General features: G+C 42.5%; 1 protein-coding gene across 5 annotated transcripts in view; it reads left to right on the top strand.

Annotated features, from left to right (window-relative positions):
• Nucleotides 1-17477: 17477 nt before the first annotated feature.
• Nucleotides 17478-19200, top strand: part of LOC140732326 (partitioning defective 3 homolog) — an 838958-nt gene continuing 837235 nt past the window's right edge. For 3 of the 5 annotated variants that reach the window (XM_073054817.1, XM_073054816.1, XM_073054821.1), the window contains exon 1: nucleotides 17478-17872. In XM_073054817.1, coding sequence (XP_072910918.1) covers nucleotides 17753-17872 — 120 coding nt within the window. In that variant the 5' untranslated portion in view covers nucleotides 17478-17752. The remainder of the gene's footprint in view (nucleotides 17873-19200) is intronic. The other 2 variants (XM_073054819.1, XM_073054818.1) reach the window with 2 other exon arrangements.

The following is a 19200-nucleotide window of genomic DNA, read 5'->3' as shown; positions in this document are numbered from 1 at the left end:
AAGTGGCCAAATCCAAGAAGCCCCATACAATTGCGGAAGATCTCATCAAGCCATGTGCACTGGAAATGGCAACAATTATCCTGGACAAAGAAGCAAGAAAAAAATTTGAACAGGTGCCCCTAACAAATAATGTCATTCACAACCAAATCAGTTATTTGAGTGAAGATATTTTGGACCAAGTCGTCTCAGATGTCAGAGCTAGTCCTCTTAAAATCTGTATTCAGTTGGATCAGTCAACTGATGTCTCCAGTTGTAGTCAACTCATCACATTAGTGAGGTAGTCAATGATGGTGCTGTGAAGGAAGATTTCCTGTTTTGTAAAGATCTGAAAACCAACACAACTGCAAAGGATGTGATGCAGCTGGTGAAAGACTTCTTTGCCAAATATGATTTCGATATCAAAGTCATTGGTTCTGTGTGCACTGACGGGGTACCTGCAATGCTTGGAAATAAATCTGGCTTTTCTGCATTGATGAAAAAGGAGATTCCAGACTTGCAAGTTTCCCATTGTTTTCTTCATCGGCATGCTTTGGCATCAAAAACATTGCCTCCAAATTTGAAGAAAGTCCTTGATACTTGTGTGAAGATCATCAACTGGATCAGGGGGCGTGCTTTGAACCATCGCATCTTCAAATCATTTTGTGAGGATCTGGGAAGTGAGCATTCAGTTTTGCTTTTCCACACAGAAGTCCGTTGGTTGTCACGAGGACAAGCTTTAACCCGCTTCTTTGAACTGCGGGAAGAAATCAAAGTTTTTCTGGAGGAGTGCGAATGTGATCTGGTTGGGGCAATGGAATCATGGGAATTCGCCCAAATGCTGGCTTACTTAGCTGACATTTTCACTCGTATGAATGACCTGAGTGTTTCTCTTCAAGGAAAAGGGATAAACATATTGAAGGCTTGTGAAAAGTTGAATGCCTTCAAAGAAAAGTTACGTCTTTGACGTCGAAGGATGGAAAGAGGCAGTTTCTCAAATTTTCCTTCACTAGATGAGATGGTTGATGATGCTGGATCCATAACTCCTACTGTGCGTGAAGAAATTGTGGCTCATTTGGAAATGCTGTCAGAATTGTTTGATGGATATTTTGATGCTGGAGACCTGAAGATTTCAGAAGAATGGATCATGAATCCATATTCCTACAGTTTGGAGAAAATGTCAGATGATGAAGAGCTGAAGGAAGATCTTATTTATTTTCGGACAAATCGAGCTCTTGAAATGCAATTTGAAAGCAAGACTTTGGAGAAGTTTTGGTGTGCAGCACTGGATATATTCCCAAGACTGAACTCCATGTCCTCATTCCATTTGCAACAACATACTTGTGTGAATCTGGATTCAGTTCTCTTTTGTCAATCAAGACAAAATCTAGGAATCACCTGAATCCACAGGCAGACCTTTGGATCGCAGTCAGCAAGAAAGTTCCACGTTTTGACAAAATCATGAATGAGAAGCAGGAGCAAAGAAGTCATTGAATTTTATGTTCACAATTGGGATTGATTTTACCGTTTACAATTTTTTCTGAATAAATTAGAATCTAATTGCTCAATTTATATTTGCATTTTATGCACTGAGTTAAAAGCTTATTTTTTTAAGTTCAAGTTGTTCACCCGCAGTATTGTATGTGGTTCAAAAATTAGAAACTAGACTTCTTCATCTTCAAATGTGATTTTACTTTTGTAGGGGGTGCGAACATTAATCAAACATTTCCTAGGGGTGTGGCACATAGAAAAGGTTGGGAACCACTGCTCTTGTCCTTGCCTGCACATCCAACACATCATTGTCCACAACTTCTGCCATCTCCAAAGGGATCCTACCACCAAACATATCTTTACTTCCCCCCACACCCCGCTTCGCTTTCCATAGGGATCATTCCCTCCATGGTTCCCTTGTCCATTCGTCCCTCCCCACTAATCTCCCTCCTGGCACATATCCCAGCAAATGGCCAAAGTGCCACAGATGCCCATTGACTTGCTCCCTCACCTTTATTCAGTGCCCCACAAAGTCCTTCCAGACAACGCTTCACCTGCAAATCTGCTGGGGTCATCTATTGTGCCCAATGCGGCCTCCTCTGCATTGGTGAGGCCCATTGTAAATCGGGACCACCTTGTCAAACACCCCGTCCATCCACCAAGAGTGGAAATTCCCAGTGGTCCAACATTTTAATTCCAATTCCTATTCCTGTTCTGATATGTCAATCCATGGTCTCATCTTGTGCCGTGATGACACCACACTCAAGATGGAGGACCTTACATTCTGTCTGGGTAGCGTCCAACCTAATGGCATGTGTATTGATATCTGCTTCTGGGGATCTCTTCCCTCTTCTTCAATTCACCACTCTGGCTCTTATCTCTTCTCACCTGCTGATCACCTGCCCCAGGTTCTCTCGTCCTTTTCTTCTCTCCAATCAGATTACTTCCTCTCCAGCCCTTTACCTTTTCTACCCATTTGTGTTCACATATCACCTTCCAGCTATCCTCCTTCTCCTCCCCCACCTTTTTTTATAATGTCCTCCCCCTTCCTTCCCAGTCCTGAAGAAGAGTTTCAGCCTGAAACATCAACTGTTTATTCAGTTCCATAAATGCTGCCGGACCTGTTGTATTCCTCCAGCATTTTGTGTGTGTTGCTTTAGATTTCCAGCATTTGCAGAATTCCTCATTTTTATAATGCTGTTTACATTGTAAATACATGCTGGTATTTAGGTATTTATTCACATTATCCCTTATCAATAATTTAACATTTAACTTTATTTTTTTATTTTGTGGCATGTTGCGTCCTGACCAAATGTATATGGCAAATAAAGTTGATCCTTCATCCTTGAAACTTTACTCCTTGGCTTCACAGAACAATTGTCAAATATTTTCAGCTTTACTCCAGCTGTATACATGGCACAAATTGCAACCCACAATTTTGGCTACATAGAAAAGTACAGCACAAAAACAGGCCCTTCAGCATATCTAGACTGTGCTGAACCATTTAAGCTGCCTATTCCTATTCCAGGACTGTAACCCTCCATAATAATATAATAATAGGCATCCGTTAGTCTCGTGAGACCATGGATATGGATAAGGTTTTTCCAGGCCTGGGCAGGGTTGTATGGGAGATCAGCAGTTGCCTAAGCTGCAAGCCTTCCCCTCTCCATACCACCAATGTTGTCCAAGGGAAGGGCGCTAGGACCCAATCAGCTTGGAACCAGTGTCGTTGCGGAGCAATGCGTTGTTAAGTGCCTTGCTCAAGGACACAAACACAAGGTTCTTGACAAGGTACCTCATCTTGATTGCCGAGCAACAGAGCTTTCCTGACCAGCCTCCCATGCGGGATCTTGTTAAATGCCTTGCTAAAGTCTACATAGACAACATCCACTGCCTTGCCTTCATCTACTTTCCTGGTAACTTCCTCAAAAAAACTCTATTAGATTGGTTAGACATGACCTACCCGACATGCTTGCTATCCTTAATCAATCCATGTCTATCCAAATATTTACTGTATATATCTGTTCCCTTAGAATACCTTCCAATAACTTTCCCACTCCTGATGTCAGACTCACTGGCCTAAAATCTCCTGGTTTATGTTTAGAGCCTTTTTTAAAGAGCAGAACAACATTGGCTATCCTCCAATCCTCCGGTCCTTCACCTGTCACTAAGGGTGATTTAGATATCTCTGCTAGGGCTGCTGAGATTCCTGCAGTTGCCTCCCACAGGGTCTGAGGGAGCACCTTACCACACTCTGGGGATTTATCCAGCCTAATTTCCCTCGGGACAGCAAACACCTCCTCCTCTGTAATCTCTATAGGGTCGTCAAAGTTGATGCTTTCCCTCACTTCTGTAGACTCGTGTCCATTTCCTGAGAAAATGCAGGTGCAAAAAATCCATTTAAGATCTCGCCCATCTCTTTTGGCTCCATATATGGATTACTACTCTGATCTTGCAAAGGATCAATTTTGACCCTTGCAATCCTTTTGCTCTGAACATATCTGTTATACCCTTAGGATTCTCCTTCGCCTTGTCTGCTAGGGCATCCTCATGCCTGTTCTTAGCAAATCTTGCTTTCTTTCTTAAGTGTTCTCTAGCATTTGTTCCTACCTGCCTACATCTGCTATGCATCTTCTTTCATTTTCTTAGCCAAGGTCTCAACATCTTTTGAAAACCAAGGTTTCCTATGTTTGTTACATTACCTTTTATTCTGACAGGCACAAAACAAGCTTTGTACTCTCAAAATTTCACTTTTGATGGTCTCCCACTTACCAAGTACACCTTTGTCAGAAAGCAGCCTATCCCAAATCTCTTCAAACTCCCAGCGAAATATAGATGCTGTCTTGCCTTCTTTGTTGCTGCATCGATATGTTGGAACCAGATTAGATCCTCAGAGATCTTGACACCCAGGAACTTGAAACTGCTCACTCTCTCCACTTCTGATCCCTCTATGAGGATTGGTGCGTGTTCCTTCATCTTACCCTTCCTGAGGTCCACAATCAGCTCTTTCGTCTTACTGACGTTGAGTGCCAGGTTGTTGCTGCGGCACCACTCCACTAGTGCATCTCATTCCTGTACGCCCTCTCATCTCCAACTGAGATTCTACCAACAATGGTTGTATCATCAGCAAATTTATAGATGGTATTTGAGCTATGCCTAGCCACACAGTCACGTGTATACAGAGAGTAGAGCAGTGGGCTAAGCACACACTCCTGAGGTGAACCAGTGTTGATTGTCAACGAAGAGGAGATATAATCACTAATCCACACAGATTGTTGTCTTCTTTTTGGGACATTGGGTATCCAATTGCAGATGGAAGTACAGAGGCCCAGGTTCTGTAACTTCTTAATGAGGATTATGGGAATTATGGTGTTCAATGCCGAGCTATAGTTGATGAACAGCATCCTGTCATAGGTGCTTGTGTTGTCCAGGTGGTCTGAGGCCATATGAAGAGCCATTGAGATTGCATCTGCCGCTGATCTATTGTGGCGATTGGCAAATTGCAATGGGTCCAGGTCCTTGTTGAGGCAGGAGTTCAGTCTAGTCATGACCAATCTCTCAAAGCATTTCATCACTGTCGATGTGAGTGCTACTGGGCGATAGTCATTCAGGCAGCTCACATTATTCTTCTTAGGCACTGGTATAATTGTTGCCTCCAACTTCTAATTATGCAGTTGTGGTAACTACTGAGCACCCCCTCATCTGCAACAAGGAATGTTTTCATACAGGATGCTCCACACTGCCTCCTCCGGGTAGGTGGAGTGCTGCTCCCTGAAATGAACGAGGAGGGAAGAAAAGGAATCTCAGGATTGTACATGGTGACATGTATATAGTCTGATAATAAATTTTACTTTGAACTTTGAAGGACTCTGTCCACCTATTGGTAGAGTGGCCTTGTTCTTCACTTTGCAACACAATCTGTCCCAGAGCCTTGTTAAGCTGTGACATTGCCATGACATTTCTCACAGTATTCCTCATTGCAGTGTTGCACCTAACTACCAACAAAGTTCCCATTAGAGTGGAGCTAGCGTTCAGAAGCAATGGAAAACTTTTCATCTGATAGTTACCACACTCTAGGACCAAGATCACACAGATTAATTCCAACTGCAGTCCAAGAGATTGAGCTGCAAGCCATTGTTGACTAAAGCATATGAGAGGATGAGCCCTGCACCCAATATTCACCAAACAAATGCCCCCCAGCAACACTACTTCTGCCACTGCATACTTCCCTTCAACAATAACAGCTCACAGCGGAAAGCATGAGCCACTTTCTATTCTGTGGGAATCTCCTCTCAGGAAAAGTGAACATCAGCAAGAACTGAATTGAATTGATTTATATTTGTCTCATGTACTGAAGGAAAGTTATTTTTCCCCTTTGTATATTATCCATGAAGATTATTGCATGACGACTGCCATATCAGTGGATGTATTTAAAGCAGAGATTGATAATTCTTGGTAAGTCAGGACATCAAAGGTTGTGGAGAGAAGGCAAGAGAATGGTTTTCAGAGGGAAGATAAATCAGACATGATTGAATGGCGGTGCATCTTAATGGGCTGAATGGCCTAAATCTACTCCTTTGATTGAAGTTCTAACAGTGTATTGAGGTAATACAAGGGAAAGCCAATAGCAGAATGCAGAATAAAGTGTTGCACTTCCAGATGAAGTACAGTGTCAATAAGATGCAAAGCCATAACAAGATAAATTATGAGGTCAAAGGTGCATTCTTTTCATACTTATACCTCTGCTATTTCGCTCAATTGTCTTATGAATCTGTGGCCCACGATGACGCAAAGTGGAGAAGGAGTAAGATGGCATTGATAATCTTGAGACCTTTGAGAACAGAGGTGAGGAGGAAATTTTTAGCCAGAATGTAGTGAATCTGTGGAATTCTCTGCCACAGACTGTGGTGGAGGCCAAGCCCATGGGTATATTTAAGGTGGAAGTTGATTGTTTCCTGATCAGTCAGGGCATCAAAGGATATGGCAAGAAGGCAGGTGTATGGGGTTGAGAGGGATCCAGGATCAGTCATGATGGAATGGTAGAGCAGACTCAATGGGGCTGAATGGCCTAATTCTGCTGCTATGTCTTATGGACTTATGGACCATGCATTGTTGTGATGTGGATGTATGAAGCAGAGTCAGTGGTGGAAGGAGTGTACCACCTCATAAACTACTGCCCCCAATCCTGTCCACCCAGTCAGCCCACTCATGGCCCACCTGCAGCAGAGTCTTCAGTGCCAGCACTGGCTTCATCAGTCATTTCAGAACCACAAAACCTAAACAAGTCATCAAGTTAACCCTGGTTCCCAAGGACTGCCTGAGAAGAAGAATAGCGAGAAGATTCACATCTTTGAGGTAGTGATCTTGGAAGTTAAAAACATCAGAAAGGTTCCATTCAGGATTAACTCAGTGCTGTGTTCTGGTTTCCCTTCTCTTTTCCTCATCTGCTCATTATCTCCCTCTGGCTCCTTTTCTCTTCCCTTTCTTCCATGGCCACTGTCCTTTGCATTTAAAAGATTCCATCTTTTTCAGCCGTTTACCTCTTCCACCTATCCCCTCCCAGCTTGTAACTTCATACCCTCTCTCTGCCTTCCCCACCTGGACTCGTCTATCAGCTTCTATTCCTGCACCTCCCCCCACCCCACCCTGCACATTCTTATTCTGGTTTCTGCCCCTTTCTTTCCAGTCTTGATGAAGGGTATTGGTCCAAAATGCTGACTGTTTATTCCTCTCCATAGATGCTGCCTGACTTGCTGAGTTCCTCATTTTGAGTGTGCTAGTGAAGATTCCCAGTATCTGCAGGATCTCTTTTGTCTGTGTTCATTATATCTCAGCAAAGTTGTGGTCAAGGTTGATAGTTTTGTTTGGAGTCTGGGATCACTTGCATTGTAAGTTCACCAAAAATGGCTTGTAGTCTCAAGAAGTTATTGATTCATTGTTGCTGCAAATAACCCGTGAACAACTATAGAGGTCACAAGATGTTTTTTTAACATTTTTCCTCAGTTATAAAAAGATTACATATGGTTAAAAAAGGCACTGTCTGCGAAGAAACTTCCAATTGGTTTATGGAAAAGAAAATTACTATCTATTTAGAAGTCAGAACATACCAAACATTAAGACAGACGTGGAGTAGTCAGTGGTCTTTGACAGGTCTTTGACAGTATCTGTTTGTGTGTGAAATCTCGGTGGTAATATCCACTCAGAGTTGGAAGCAACAAGAAATATTATTTGAGTTGTTATGAGGTCAAAACAAATCTGAAATGATTGCCTTTGGTTTGAGTTGTGGAAAGATTTTGGCATTTCTGACAAAGAAACGACGACTCTGGAATGTTTGTTAACACAGGACTGCTTTTAAAAAATCATAGACTTTGACTTTGCCTGTTTAAAAAAAATCCTCAATCTTTGCAACTTGACAATTGGCTGCTCATAACCAACTTTTTCCATGAAATGGCTGAAGTGAGTTGGCTTGTTATTGGAAAATGTTCTGAGTCAACTTTTGGCAACTTATTTCCAAAGCAACTGTTTAGTATTTAGTTTGTATATTCAGCCCTTAGCAGTTATGTGAATAGTATTTAAATATTTATGTATCTTCAATTTACAGCTGTATAAAATGGGACATTTTTCCTCACTTTTTCCAGTTTGATGCATTTCTAAAATTTAAGTTAATGAAATTGAAAGTTTAGCTTGAAAGTACACTTAAGTTTACTGTTATACTTGTATCCAAATAATTTTCAAGAATGTGTGGCGAGAGCATACCAGGCACAAGACTGCAGCTGAGGGGTCTTCCAGAATGTCACATATTTCAGTGATGATAGCCTTGGAAAACCTAAGCCTGTGAATATATTGTTCATCAAAGAGACTCAGATATATCTGAAGATGCTGTGTGAATTGCCCCTTCAGTGATGAACTTTCTTTCCTTTCTGCCCCAATCTCCTCAACACACCAGAGCAGCCACCAATAGCCACAACACCTTCTAGGGTGAAAATGATGCATCTGTGGAATAAGCATTCTGATTGTTAATGTTCTCTCTGAACTTAAGAAGCTGTATGTACAGCCTTTAGCCTTGTTGGAAGGTGTCCCGTTCGGTCTCCCGATGTCAAGTGTGTCCCTTTAAATCTCTAAACAGCAAACAAGACAGCAAGAGTTTTGCTCCTTGTTTGTCAGAGCCTGCATTGTGTTGGTCAGTGCAGATATACTGTATGCTCACATACATGTTCCGGCTGTAAGGTTGCCTCCAGCTGAAAGGATAACATGTGAGAGCACTAATACCTTTGGGGAAAAAATAATCTTCTGTTTTCAGGTGAAAGTATCAATTAAACTAGTTCACAGTAAGCTTTCAATTAAGTTTATTTTTTGTTGCAAAGTGTTTCATAGCTTTAGATGAGAATTTTGATGGACCATTGTAGAAGATTGGAATATTTTTGTTGTCTGAGATGCAAACAATCATTCTGGTCACAGGACCTGTTCTCTACTCTTCTACAGTTTCAAAAGCATCCAAGTCACCATAGCTGGTGATGCTGTTTATTCTGTATGCACACCACAGCCAATGAAATAAGTCTTTCCATTCCATTCCAGAGAACAGAGAGGCCCAGCAAACATAATTTGGGTCTGATTGGCTGTCACAGATTAGTGGCAGTAGGGAAATGGTCAGTTATCTAGTGATACAACAGAGGGCTTGAGCTGTGGAGATTGAGATCTGTGTTTGGAGCATTGGAAGGATTGATCATTGATAATATGATGGACAATGAAAACATGTTTTTGACAGTAATACTCTATCCACTACTCAAATAAATAAACCATGCAAAAAATTAAAAGGATTAATGAGGCAATGTTCATGGTTTCATGGACCACTCAGTAATTGATAGTGGAGGGGAAGAAACTATTTGTAAATTGTTGAATACGGGTCTTCAGTAATTTCTCCCCAATGGTAGTAATGAGAAGAGGGCACATCCCAGATGTTGAAGGTCCTTAATGATGGATGCCTCCTTCTTGAAGCACAGTCTCTTGAAGATGTCCTCAATGATGTTAGGGTTGTGCTTGTAATGGAGTTAGTTGAGTGTATAACCCTCTGCAGCCTCTTGTAATCCTGTCCACCTGAGGCCCCATACCAGGCAATGATGCAACCAGTCCATCTGTAGAAATCTGTAATTGTTAGAGTAGAATACCACATCTCGTCAAAAACACCCATCCGTCCCTATCTTCTACTTCTCATCACCCAACCCGTTTTGGGTCCAGTTTGTCAACACACCTCAGATCCCTAGTGCATTAACATTCTGGACTAGCCTACCATAGCAACTGGTGGTGTACTGGCATCAGCAGCAGACTTAGAGGTGAATGGTCATGGGTTTGAATCTGGCCAGCCCCTTTCACACTTTCCATCTGTGCTGGGTTGAGCTTCGAATCAGCAACTTGGCCTCATAAAAAAACAGAAGAATGCCAAGGAAATGACAAAAATGCAGTTCAATTGCGTCACAAGGCGCAAAAAAGGAACAACAACATCTAGCCTCCTATGCAGGACCTTGTCAAGAGTCCCACTGAAGTCCCTTCAACGCATATCTACAACTCTGTCTTCTTTCTTAGTCAACTACATTGGGAAAGAGTACCAAAACCTTGGTCAGAGAAAGATTTTACAAGATACCTTCAAGGAGAAAGTGAAGTTAGGGAGGAAGAGATGTTTGGGAGGGAAGGCAGCTGGATTTGGATCAATAATGTTGGAGAGTCAGAATTTGGCTGCAAAAAGAAATTGGAGTATTATGTGCAATTCTGGTTGCCTCATGACAGGAAGGATATAAAGTCTTTGGAAATGATTTAGAAGGGATTTATAACCATATAACAATTACAGCACGGAAACAGGCCATCTTGGCCCTTCTAGTCCGTGCTGAACGCTTACTCTCACCTAGTCCCACCGACCTGCACTCAGCCCATAACCCTCCATTCCTTTCCTGTCCATACACCTATCCAATTTTACTTTAAATGACAATATCGAACCTGCCTCTACCACTTCTACTGGAAGCTCATTCCACACAGCTACCGCTATCTGAGTAAAGAAGTTCCTCCTCATGTTACCCCTAAACTTTTGCCCCCTAACTCTCAACTCATGTCCTCTTGTTTGAATCTCCTCTACTCTCAATGGAAAAAGCCTATCCACGTCAACTCTATCCCCCTCATAATTTTAAATACCTCTATCAAGTCCCCCCTCATCCTTCTATGCTCCAAAGAATAAAGAACTAACTTGTTCAACCTTTCTCTGTAACTTAGGTGCTGAAACCCAGGTAACATTCTAGTAAATCTCCTCTGTACTCTCGCTATTCTGTTGACATCTTTCCTATAATTCGGTGACCAGAACTGTACACAATACTCCAAATTTGGCCTTATCAATGCCTTTACAATTTTAACATTACATCCCAACTCCTATACTCAATGCTCTGATTTATAAAGGCCAGCATACCAAAAGATTTCTTCACCACCCTATCCACATGAGATTCCACCTTCAGGGAACTATGCACCATTATTCCTAAATCACTCTGTTCTACTGCATTCTTTAATGCCCTACCATTTAACATGTATGTCCTATTTGGATTATTCCTACCAAAATGTAGCACCTCACACTTATCAGCATTAAACTCCATCTGCCATCTTTCAGCCCACTCTTCTAACTGGCCTAATTCTCTCTGCAAGCTTTGAAAACCTACTTCATTATCCACAACACCACCTATCTTAGTATCATCTGCATACTTACTAATCCAATTTACCACCCCATCATCCAGATCATTAATGTATATGACAAACAACATTGGACCCAGTACAGATCCCTGAGGCACACCACTAGTCACCGGCCTCCAACCTGACAGTTACCCACCACTCTGTGGCATCTCCCATCCAGCCACTGTTGAATCCATTTTATTACTTCAATATTAATACCAAACGATTGACGAACCTTTCGTGTGGAACCTTGTCAAAGGCCTTACTGAAGTCCATATAGACAACATCCACTGCTTTACTCTCGTCAACTTTCCTAGTAACCTCTTCAAAAAATTCAATAAGGTTTGTCAGACATGACCTTCCACGCACAAATCCATGTTGACTGTTCCTAATCAGACCCTGTTTATCCAGATAATTATATATACCTTCTCTAAGAACACTTTCCATTAATTTACCCACCACTGATGTCAAACTTATAGGCCTATAATTGCTAGGTTTACTCTTAGGACCCTTTTTAAACAATGGAACAACATGAGCAATATGCCAATCATCCAGCACCATCCCCATTTCTAATGAGATTTGAAATATTTCCGTCAGAGCCCCTGCTATTTCTACACTAACTTCCTTCAAGGTCCTAGGGAATATCCTGTCAGGATCCAGAGACTTATCCATTTTTATATTCCTTAAAAGTGCCAGGGCTTCCTCTTCTTTAATCATCATAGTTTCTATAACTTCCCTACTTGTTTCCGTTACCTTACACAATTCAATATCCTTCTCCTTAGTGAATACCAAAGAAAAGAAATTGTTCAAAATCTCCCCCATCTCTTTTGGCTCCACTCTGATTCTCTAATGGACCAATTTTATCCCTCACTATCCTTTTGCTAATAATATAACTGTAGAAACCCTTTGGACTTATTTTCACCTTACTTGCCAAAGCATCCTCATATCTTCTTTTAGCTTTTCTAATTTCTTTCTTAAGATTCTTCTTACATTCTTTATATTCCTCGAGCACCTCATTTACTCCATGCTGCCTCTAATTATTGTAGATATTTCTCTTTTTCCGAACCAAGTTTCCAATATCCCTTGAAAACCATGGCTCTCTCAATCTTTTAACCTTTCCTTTCAACCTAACAGGAACATAAAGATTCTGTACCCTCAAAATTTCACCTTTAAATGACCTCCATTTCTCTATTACATCCTTCCCATAAAACAAATTGTCCCTATCCACTTCTTCTAATTCCTTTCGCATCTCCTCAAAGTTAGCCTTTCTCCAATCAAAAATCTCAACCCTGGGTCCAGACCTATCCTTCTCCATAATTATATTGAAACTAATGGCATTGTGATCATTGGACCTGAAGTGCTCCCCAACACATTCCACTGTCACCTGACCTATTCTCATTCCCTAACAGGAGATCCAACACTGCCCCTTCTGTAGTTGGTACCTCTATGTATTGCTGCAAAAAACTATCCTGCACACATTTTACAAACTCCAAACCATCCAGCCCTTTTACAGTGTTTACAGTGTGGAAAATTAAAATCTCCCACAATCACAACCCTGTGTTTAATACAAATATCTGCTATCTCCTTACAAATTTGCTCCTCCAATTCTTGTTCCCCATTAAATGGTCTATAATACACCCCTATATGTGTTACTATACCTTTCCCATTCCTCAATTCCACCCAAATAGTCTCCCTAGATGAGCCCTCTAATCTATCCTGCCAGAGCACCACTGTAATATTTTCTCTGACAAGCAATGCAACACCTCCCCCTCTTGAACCTCAGATTCTATCACACCTGAAGCAACGAAATCCAGGAATATTTAGTTGCCAATCACACCCCTCCTGCAACCATGTTTCACTAATAGCTACAACATCATATTTCCAGGTATCAATCTATGCTCTAAGCTCATCCACCTTCCTTACAGTGCTCCTAGCACTAAAATAAATGCATTTAAGAAATTCTCCACCTCTTCCTCTCTGTTTATCACTAACGGTGTAAACAACTTTACTATCTTTTTCTTCCTTCTCCCATACATCTGTTCCTACACTCTGGTTCCCCTCCCCCCTTGTAGCTTTTACCAGGGTACTGATTGGATTAGTGACTATGTGCAATAAGGAGAGGTTAGAAAACCTTTGGCTTCTTTTCTCTGGAGCATCAGAGGCTGAGGAAGACCTGGTAGAAGTGTATAAAGTTATGTGAGGGATAGATAGGGTAGATAGTAAGAATCTTCTTCCCAGGGTAGAAAAGCCAGGTAGGAAAGGGCATGCATTTAAGGTGAGAGGGGGAAAGTTAAAAGGAGATGTGCCAGGCAACTTTTCACACAGAGAGTGGTGGGTTCCTGGAAGACAATTCCAGGGGTAGTTATGGAGTTATGGAAGGAGATACAATAGTAGTGGCTTAGATGGACACATGACAAACATAAGTGGAGATGTGGAGAAAGCGAACCAGCTGAACAACTTCTTCAATAGGTTCGACAGCACAATCTCACCCTCACTGCAGAACTCCACACCAGGCTTACTTCCCTCACAGGAAAATATCCAATCACAGGAGACCTGGCCCACGCCCAGGTTTACGGCTGCACAGGTGGAAGGTCAACTGAGGAAGATCTGTACCAGCAAGGCGGCTGGACCGGATGGAGTTTCCCCACGATTACTGAGGGCCTGTGCGACTGAATTGGGAGAACCACTACAGCGCATCTTCAACATGACTCTAGATCAGAGAAGAGTACCCAGACAGTGGAAAACATCTTGTATTGTCCCGGTACTGAAGAAACCACAACCAAAGGAGTTGAATGACTTCAGACCTGTTGCCTTGACGTCGCACGTGATGAAGACCATGGAGCGGCTGATAATACAGAATCTGAGGCCACAAACCAGGCACGCCCGGGATCCGCTTCAGTTTGCGTATAAGGAGAAGGTGGGAGTGGAGGATGCTATCACGTATTTGCTGCACAAATCACTCTCTCACCTAGATGGGGTCAGTTGTGCTGTGAGGATTACATTCCTTGACTTCTCTAGTGCCTTTAACACCATCCAGCCCAAGATCTTAAAGCACAAACTAACGGAGATGGGAGTAAACTCTCACATGGTGGATTGGATAGTGGACTACTTGACAGATAGACCTCAGTATGTGCGGTTGAGAGACTGTAGGTCTGACACAGTGGTCAGCAGCACAGGAGCGCCACAGGGAACCGTACTCTCTCCAGTCCTGTTCACCCTGTACACATCTGACTTCCAATATAACTCGGAGTCCTGCCATGTGCAGAAGTTCGCTGATGACACGGCCATAGTGGGGTGTGTCAGGAATGGACAGGAGGAGGAGTATAAGAAACTGATACAGGACTTTGTGATATGGTGCAACTCAAACTACCTGCGTCTCAATGTCACCAAGACCAAGGAGATGGTGGTGGACTTTAGGAGATCTAGGCCTCATATGGAGCCAGTGATCATTAATGGAGAATGTGTGGAGCAGGTTAAGACCTACAAGTATCTGGGAGTACAGTTGGACGAGAAGCTAGACTGGACTGCCAACACAGATGCCTTGTGCAGGAAGGCACAGAGTCGACTGTACTTCCTTAGAAGGTTGGCGTCATTCAATGTCTGCAGTGAGATGCTGAAGATGTTCTATAGGTCAGTTGTTGAGAGCGCCCTCTTCTTTGTGGTGGCGTGTTGGGGAGGAAGCATTAAGAAGAAGGACGCCTCACGTCTTAATAAGCTGATAAGGAAGGCGGGCTCTGTCGTGGGCAAAGTACTGGAGAGTTTAACATCGGTAGCTGAGCGAAGGGCGCTGAGTAGGCTACGGTCAATTATGGAAAACCCTGAACATCCTCTACATAGCACCATCCAGAGACAGAGAAGCAGTTTCAGCGACAGGTTACTGTCGATGCAATGCTCCTCAGACAGGATGAAGAGGTCAATACTCCCCAATGCCATTAGGCTTTACAATTCAACTGCCAGGACTTAAGAACTTTTTTAAAGCTATTATTAATGCTTTTTGAGTTAGTGATTTAGATGCATATAATATTATTACTGAGTTAAGTATTGTATGTAATGAGTTTTTGCTACAACAAGTGTATGGGACATTGGAAAAAATGTTGAATTTCCCCATGGGGATGAATAAAGTATCTATCTATCTATCTATCTATCTATCTATCTATCTATCTATCTATCTATCTATCTATCTATCTATCTATCTATCTATCTATCTATCTATCTATCTATCATGACCAACAGGGAATGCAAGAATGTGGATCATGTACAGGCAGAAGAGATTTAATTTAGTTTGAAGATGAAAGAGGAGCTTTATTTGTCATATATACAGTGAAACATACAGTGAAATGCATCCTTTTCAATGTGCTGGGGGCAGCCACAAGTGTATCGATGCTTTTGGCACCAATGTAGCACCTGGCGCCTCTATAATCTACCTCTATTTCTGTCCGTTTACTGACCTGCACCTTACAACCTCCTCAAGCTTACATGAAATTATAAACACACATACACTATCATAGTCATTCTTCACCATTACCATCTTGACCTACATTTCCTCCAAGATGGATATTCTCTCAAATTTTATAATCATCCTGATCGAACTTTTTCCTATTCCTCAAATTTTCTTCAGACCAACTTCATCCAAGATCTCTTACATTCTCTCACAGCCCACAATATCTGCACCAAACACAATGACAGGTGAGAGTCCCCTTTCTCCAATCTTTTATCCGTTTCATCAATTGACTTCCCAGGTCTGTACTTCACCTCCACCCTCTCTCGGCTTCGCCTATCATCTGCTACCATGTACTTCTTCCTCCCCTCCTCTCCCACCTTCTTACTCTGACTTCTCATATATTTTTTCCAGTCCCGATGAAGTGTCTTGGCCCAAGACAACAACTGTACTCATTTCCACAGATGCTGCCTGGCCTGCTGAGTTCCTCCAGTATTTTGTGTGTGGATTATTTTGTGTGATTTCTTGTTTATATTCTTGTTTATAAACTCTTGTTTATATTCCGATATTGGAATTGTCTTGTTCAAGTTTGAACAATGGATGCAGAGAAGAATGTTGATGCTTAGTTAACAGTAGACACAGAAGACTATGAGATTGCCTGATAATAACTTTAAATGCATTTGCTTACTCGGAATGTGCTGTTTGGCAATTAAAAATAATTGTTTGAAAACGATACTGAAGAGGTCAGCAACTGAGGATCTGTCTAAATCATACGACAATTATTTCTTTTAAAATGATGATATTTTAAAAGACCGAGGGGGAAAATCATTTCCCTCTTGAGAAGATAGCTAGAAACGGGTGGGTTGTTAGTCAGATATTCTAAGAATTATATTAAAGGGAGCCATTTGGCCCATCATGTGTGTGATAGTCATAAAAGGGCAACTGAACCTAATCCCAGGGCAGCACTTGCACTGAAGCCCTTTCAGCTGCGTTCCTCAGCTGCATCTCCAAGAGCTCGGTGCCTTGGGCATTTCTGTCTGACTTTCTTCTACTTTGTAAGTTAGCTAGTTGTCCATTCCCTCTTTAGATACTGCCCGACTCAACAGCTGCTTCTGCTTTTTGTGCGTTGTTCCAGATTCCAGCATCTAAAATATTCATGATGAGCCCTGCCCTCATACTCTGCCTCAACATATAAGTATATTTTGCATAACTTCTCAGTTGAAAAAAAATTGGCCTTACCCCTTTGCAATTTTTCACTTTTGTTTCCTTTACTAAATCATAAATTTTATCCTTCCATTTTTATTCCTTAGTCCTTCTGTCAGGTTGCTTTAGAAACGCTGGTTTAGAAACTTGGATATATCTTAAAATTTTGGACTTTTGGAACATGAATTGGTTTTTACGGTTGACAACGTAACGTATTGCCTCTGGTGTGAAGATGCGTGGCAGAATCTGGAGTCAGTTGAGGGAAATGTGGGAAGTGGAATATGATGTTAGTGAAGGTGGTGCCGAAGGGCACGTTGCCGCGCTGTATGACTCTAAACCACAGAATATCTTTCCCATTGGTCACTGGATTAATAACAATCAACAACACATTTTTATTCCCCACTGGGCCAGGATGCTGAAACGAAACATCTTGTTTCTGAAACCGTCCAGCACGTACTTCAGGCATACCGTAATATTAAATCTGGCCAAATTAATTTAGTAAAATCTGGCCCCGAGAGTGCGATCTTGTTGAATATGCGTTGTCTTCAGTACATCGCTTTCAGTTGTCTGGCTTTGGGAGAGGGTGGCAGTGCAGGGAACGGCCAGAGTGTGGAGACACTGGGTGGCGCCCTGTCCGCTCCCTGGGCTCAGGCTCACCCTGTGTGGGAGCTCTGCGCCTGGTTCCCACAAACAGGAACAGGTGGCCGCAGACGGGCAGGCAGAAGCGCCGAGCGGAGCCCTGCTTGCATGCTCACCATGGACCCCGCTTCGCTGCACACGCGGAGGGCCAGAGTGGACTAAACGCGGGCTGTGCCCCCCGCCAGAGCAAGGGAGGATCGTCCTCGTTGCTTATCTTTTCTGGGGGGGACTTGGATTTACGGTTCGAAGCGACCTTGCAGATTTAGATATTATTTATAGATACGTTTCTCTGGAAAGGGGGGAATGAAAGTGACCGTCTGCTTCGCGAGAACCAGGGTGGTTGTCCCTTGCGGAGATGGAGCCATCACCGTGCACAGCCTCATCCAGCAAGCCGTCACCAGGTATCGCCGAGCCATCGCCAAGGTGAGTGCGGGAGGAAAGAGGCGGCTGCGCGGCCGGACGGGGAGGCTCGGATCTGGCTTCGATACAATGTGGCGAGCGGCCGCACGGGCGGGTTCCTTCATGTATCCAAGGAGCAGCCGGGAGCAACATGGCGCTCCTTGATAGTCGGGCTGGATACGAGGTTTCACCGTTTAAGGGCGAGTGGAGAATTAGAGGGGGGAAAAGTATAAACTGGAGAATTCAAGTTTCCTCCCCATTCCCCCCCCCCCCCCCCCGGTCACCTCTCCCAGCCAAGTTTGAGGCATAAAGTTTTAGGTAACTTTGTCTCTCAAGTGGTTTTCCGTTTGCCCCCTTCAACTCTGCCTTTGCGAGTCTTTTTTTAAAGTATACAGTGCTAAGAAGTGAGCAGTGTGGTTTGAGAATTGGGAATTGCAGGGAGGCTGACTCAACTCCAGCCCGAGGCTTTCCCGGGAATGGAGGCCGCGGAAAGTGCCTGCCAAGTGTTTTGACAAGAGTTTCTGGCTTGAACATTTTCAGGCGAATTATTAATCCTATAGGTCAGTGGTAATTGTGAGTTAAATCAAACTGTGCGATGCCCGTTGTGGTTACCGACAGGAACGAATGTCTCTCTCTCTCCCCCACCCCCCATTTCGAAGGAAGCTTGTCACTGAGACGATTAGATTAGCTGGACCTCCCAACCTTGTTTCTAAGGAATCCAGGGCCACATTTTCAAGAGTAAAGTAAAATAATAAAACGCAAGGTTTATACTTGATCAGCGACAAAATGAAGCCCTTAACGTGCTTTAATTTTAACTGGTATCGATGGGTAATTTACATTCATCGTATTAGTTAGTTGATTAGCAACGCGGAATGTTTGCTGTTGCAAACGTTGTAGGCCGGGGACCACTTTGTTATTAAAAAGTATGAAGAAAATAAACATGTATGCACCTCATTTTCAGGTCCATTAACAGACCATAACTCTTGTTGCGGAGACTTAAACATTGTTGATATTTCTTAAAAATGAAATGCACTTTTATCCATAGTAATAATCAATATCTGTTCATTTTAGTGTCACTGTGACTGTACGATGAGCTTAAGCAAAGCTCAGACAAAGGTTGCACAATTTTCATGACCCATTCGATTATTTTGAAACACTTTGAAACGTTGTAATTTGATATTGCCATGATGCGCATTTAAAAAAAAAATCATTTGATGAAATAATATTTTTTCATTGGGGCAATGCTTTTGCTTTAACATTGGCAGCAATCTTGTGCTTTTTTGAGGGAGAGTGGCATGAGATGAAGAGAGGAGGCATTTTTATGTTGACCACTCAAGTTCTTTGTTGGAGGA

This window comes from Hemitrygon akajei, chromosome 8, assembly GCF_048418815.1.
Source record: "Hemitrygon akajei chromosome 8, sHemAka1.3, whole genome shotgun sequence".
Taxonomy (NCBI): Eukaryota; Metazoa; Chordata; class Chondrichthyes; order Myliobatiformes; family Dasyatidae; genus Hemitrygon; species Hemitrygon akajei.
Note: the sequence above shows the minus strand (reverse complement) of the source record. Positions and strands in the feature narration are given on the sequence as shown.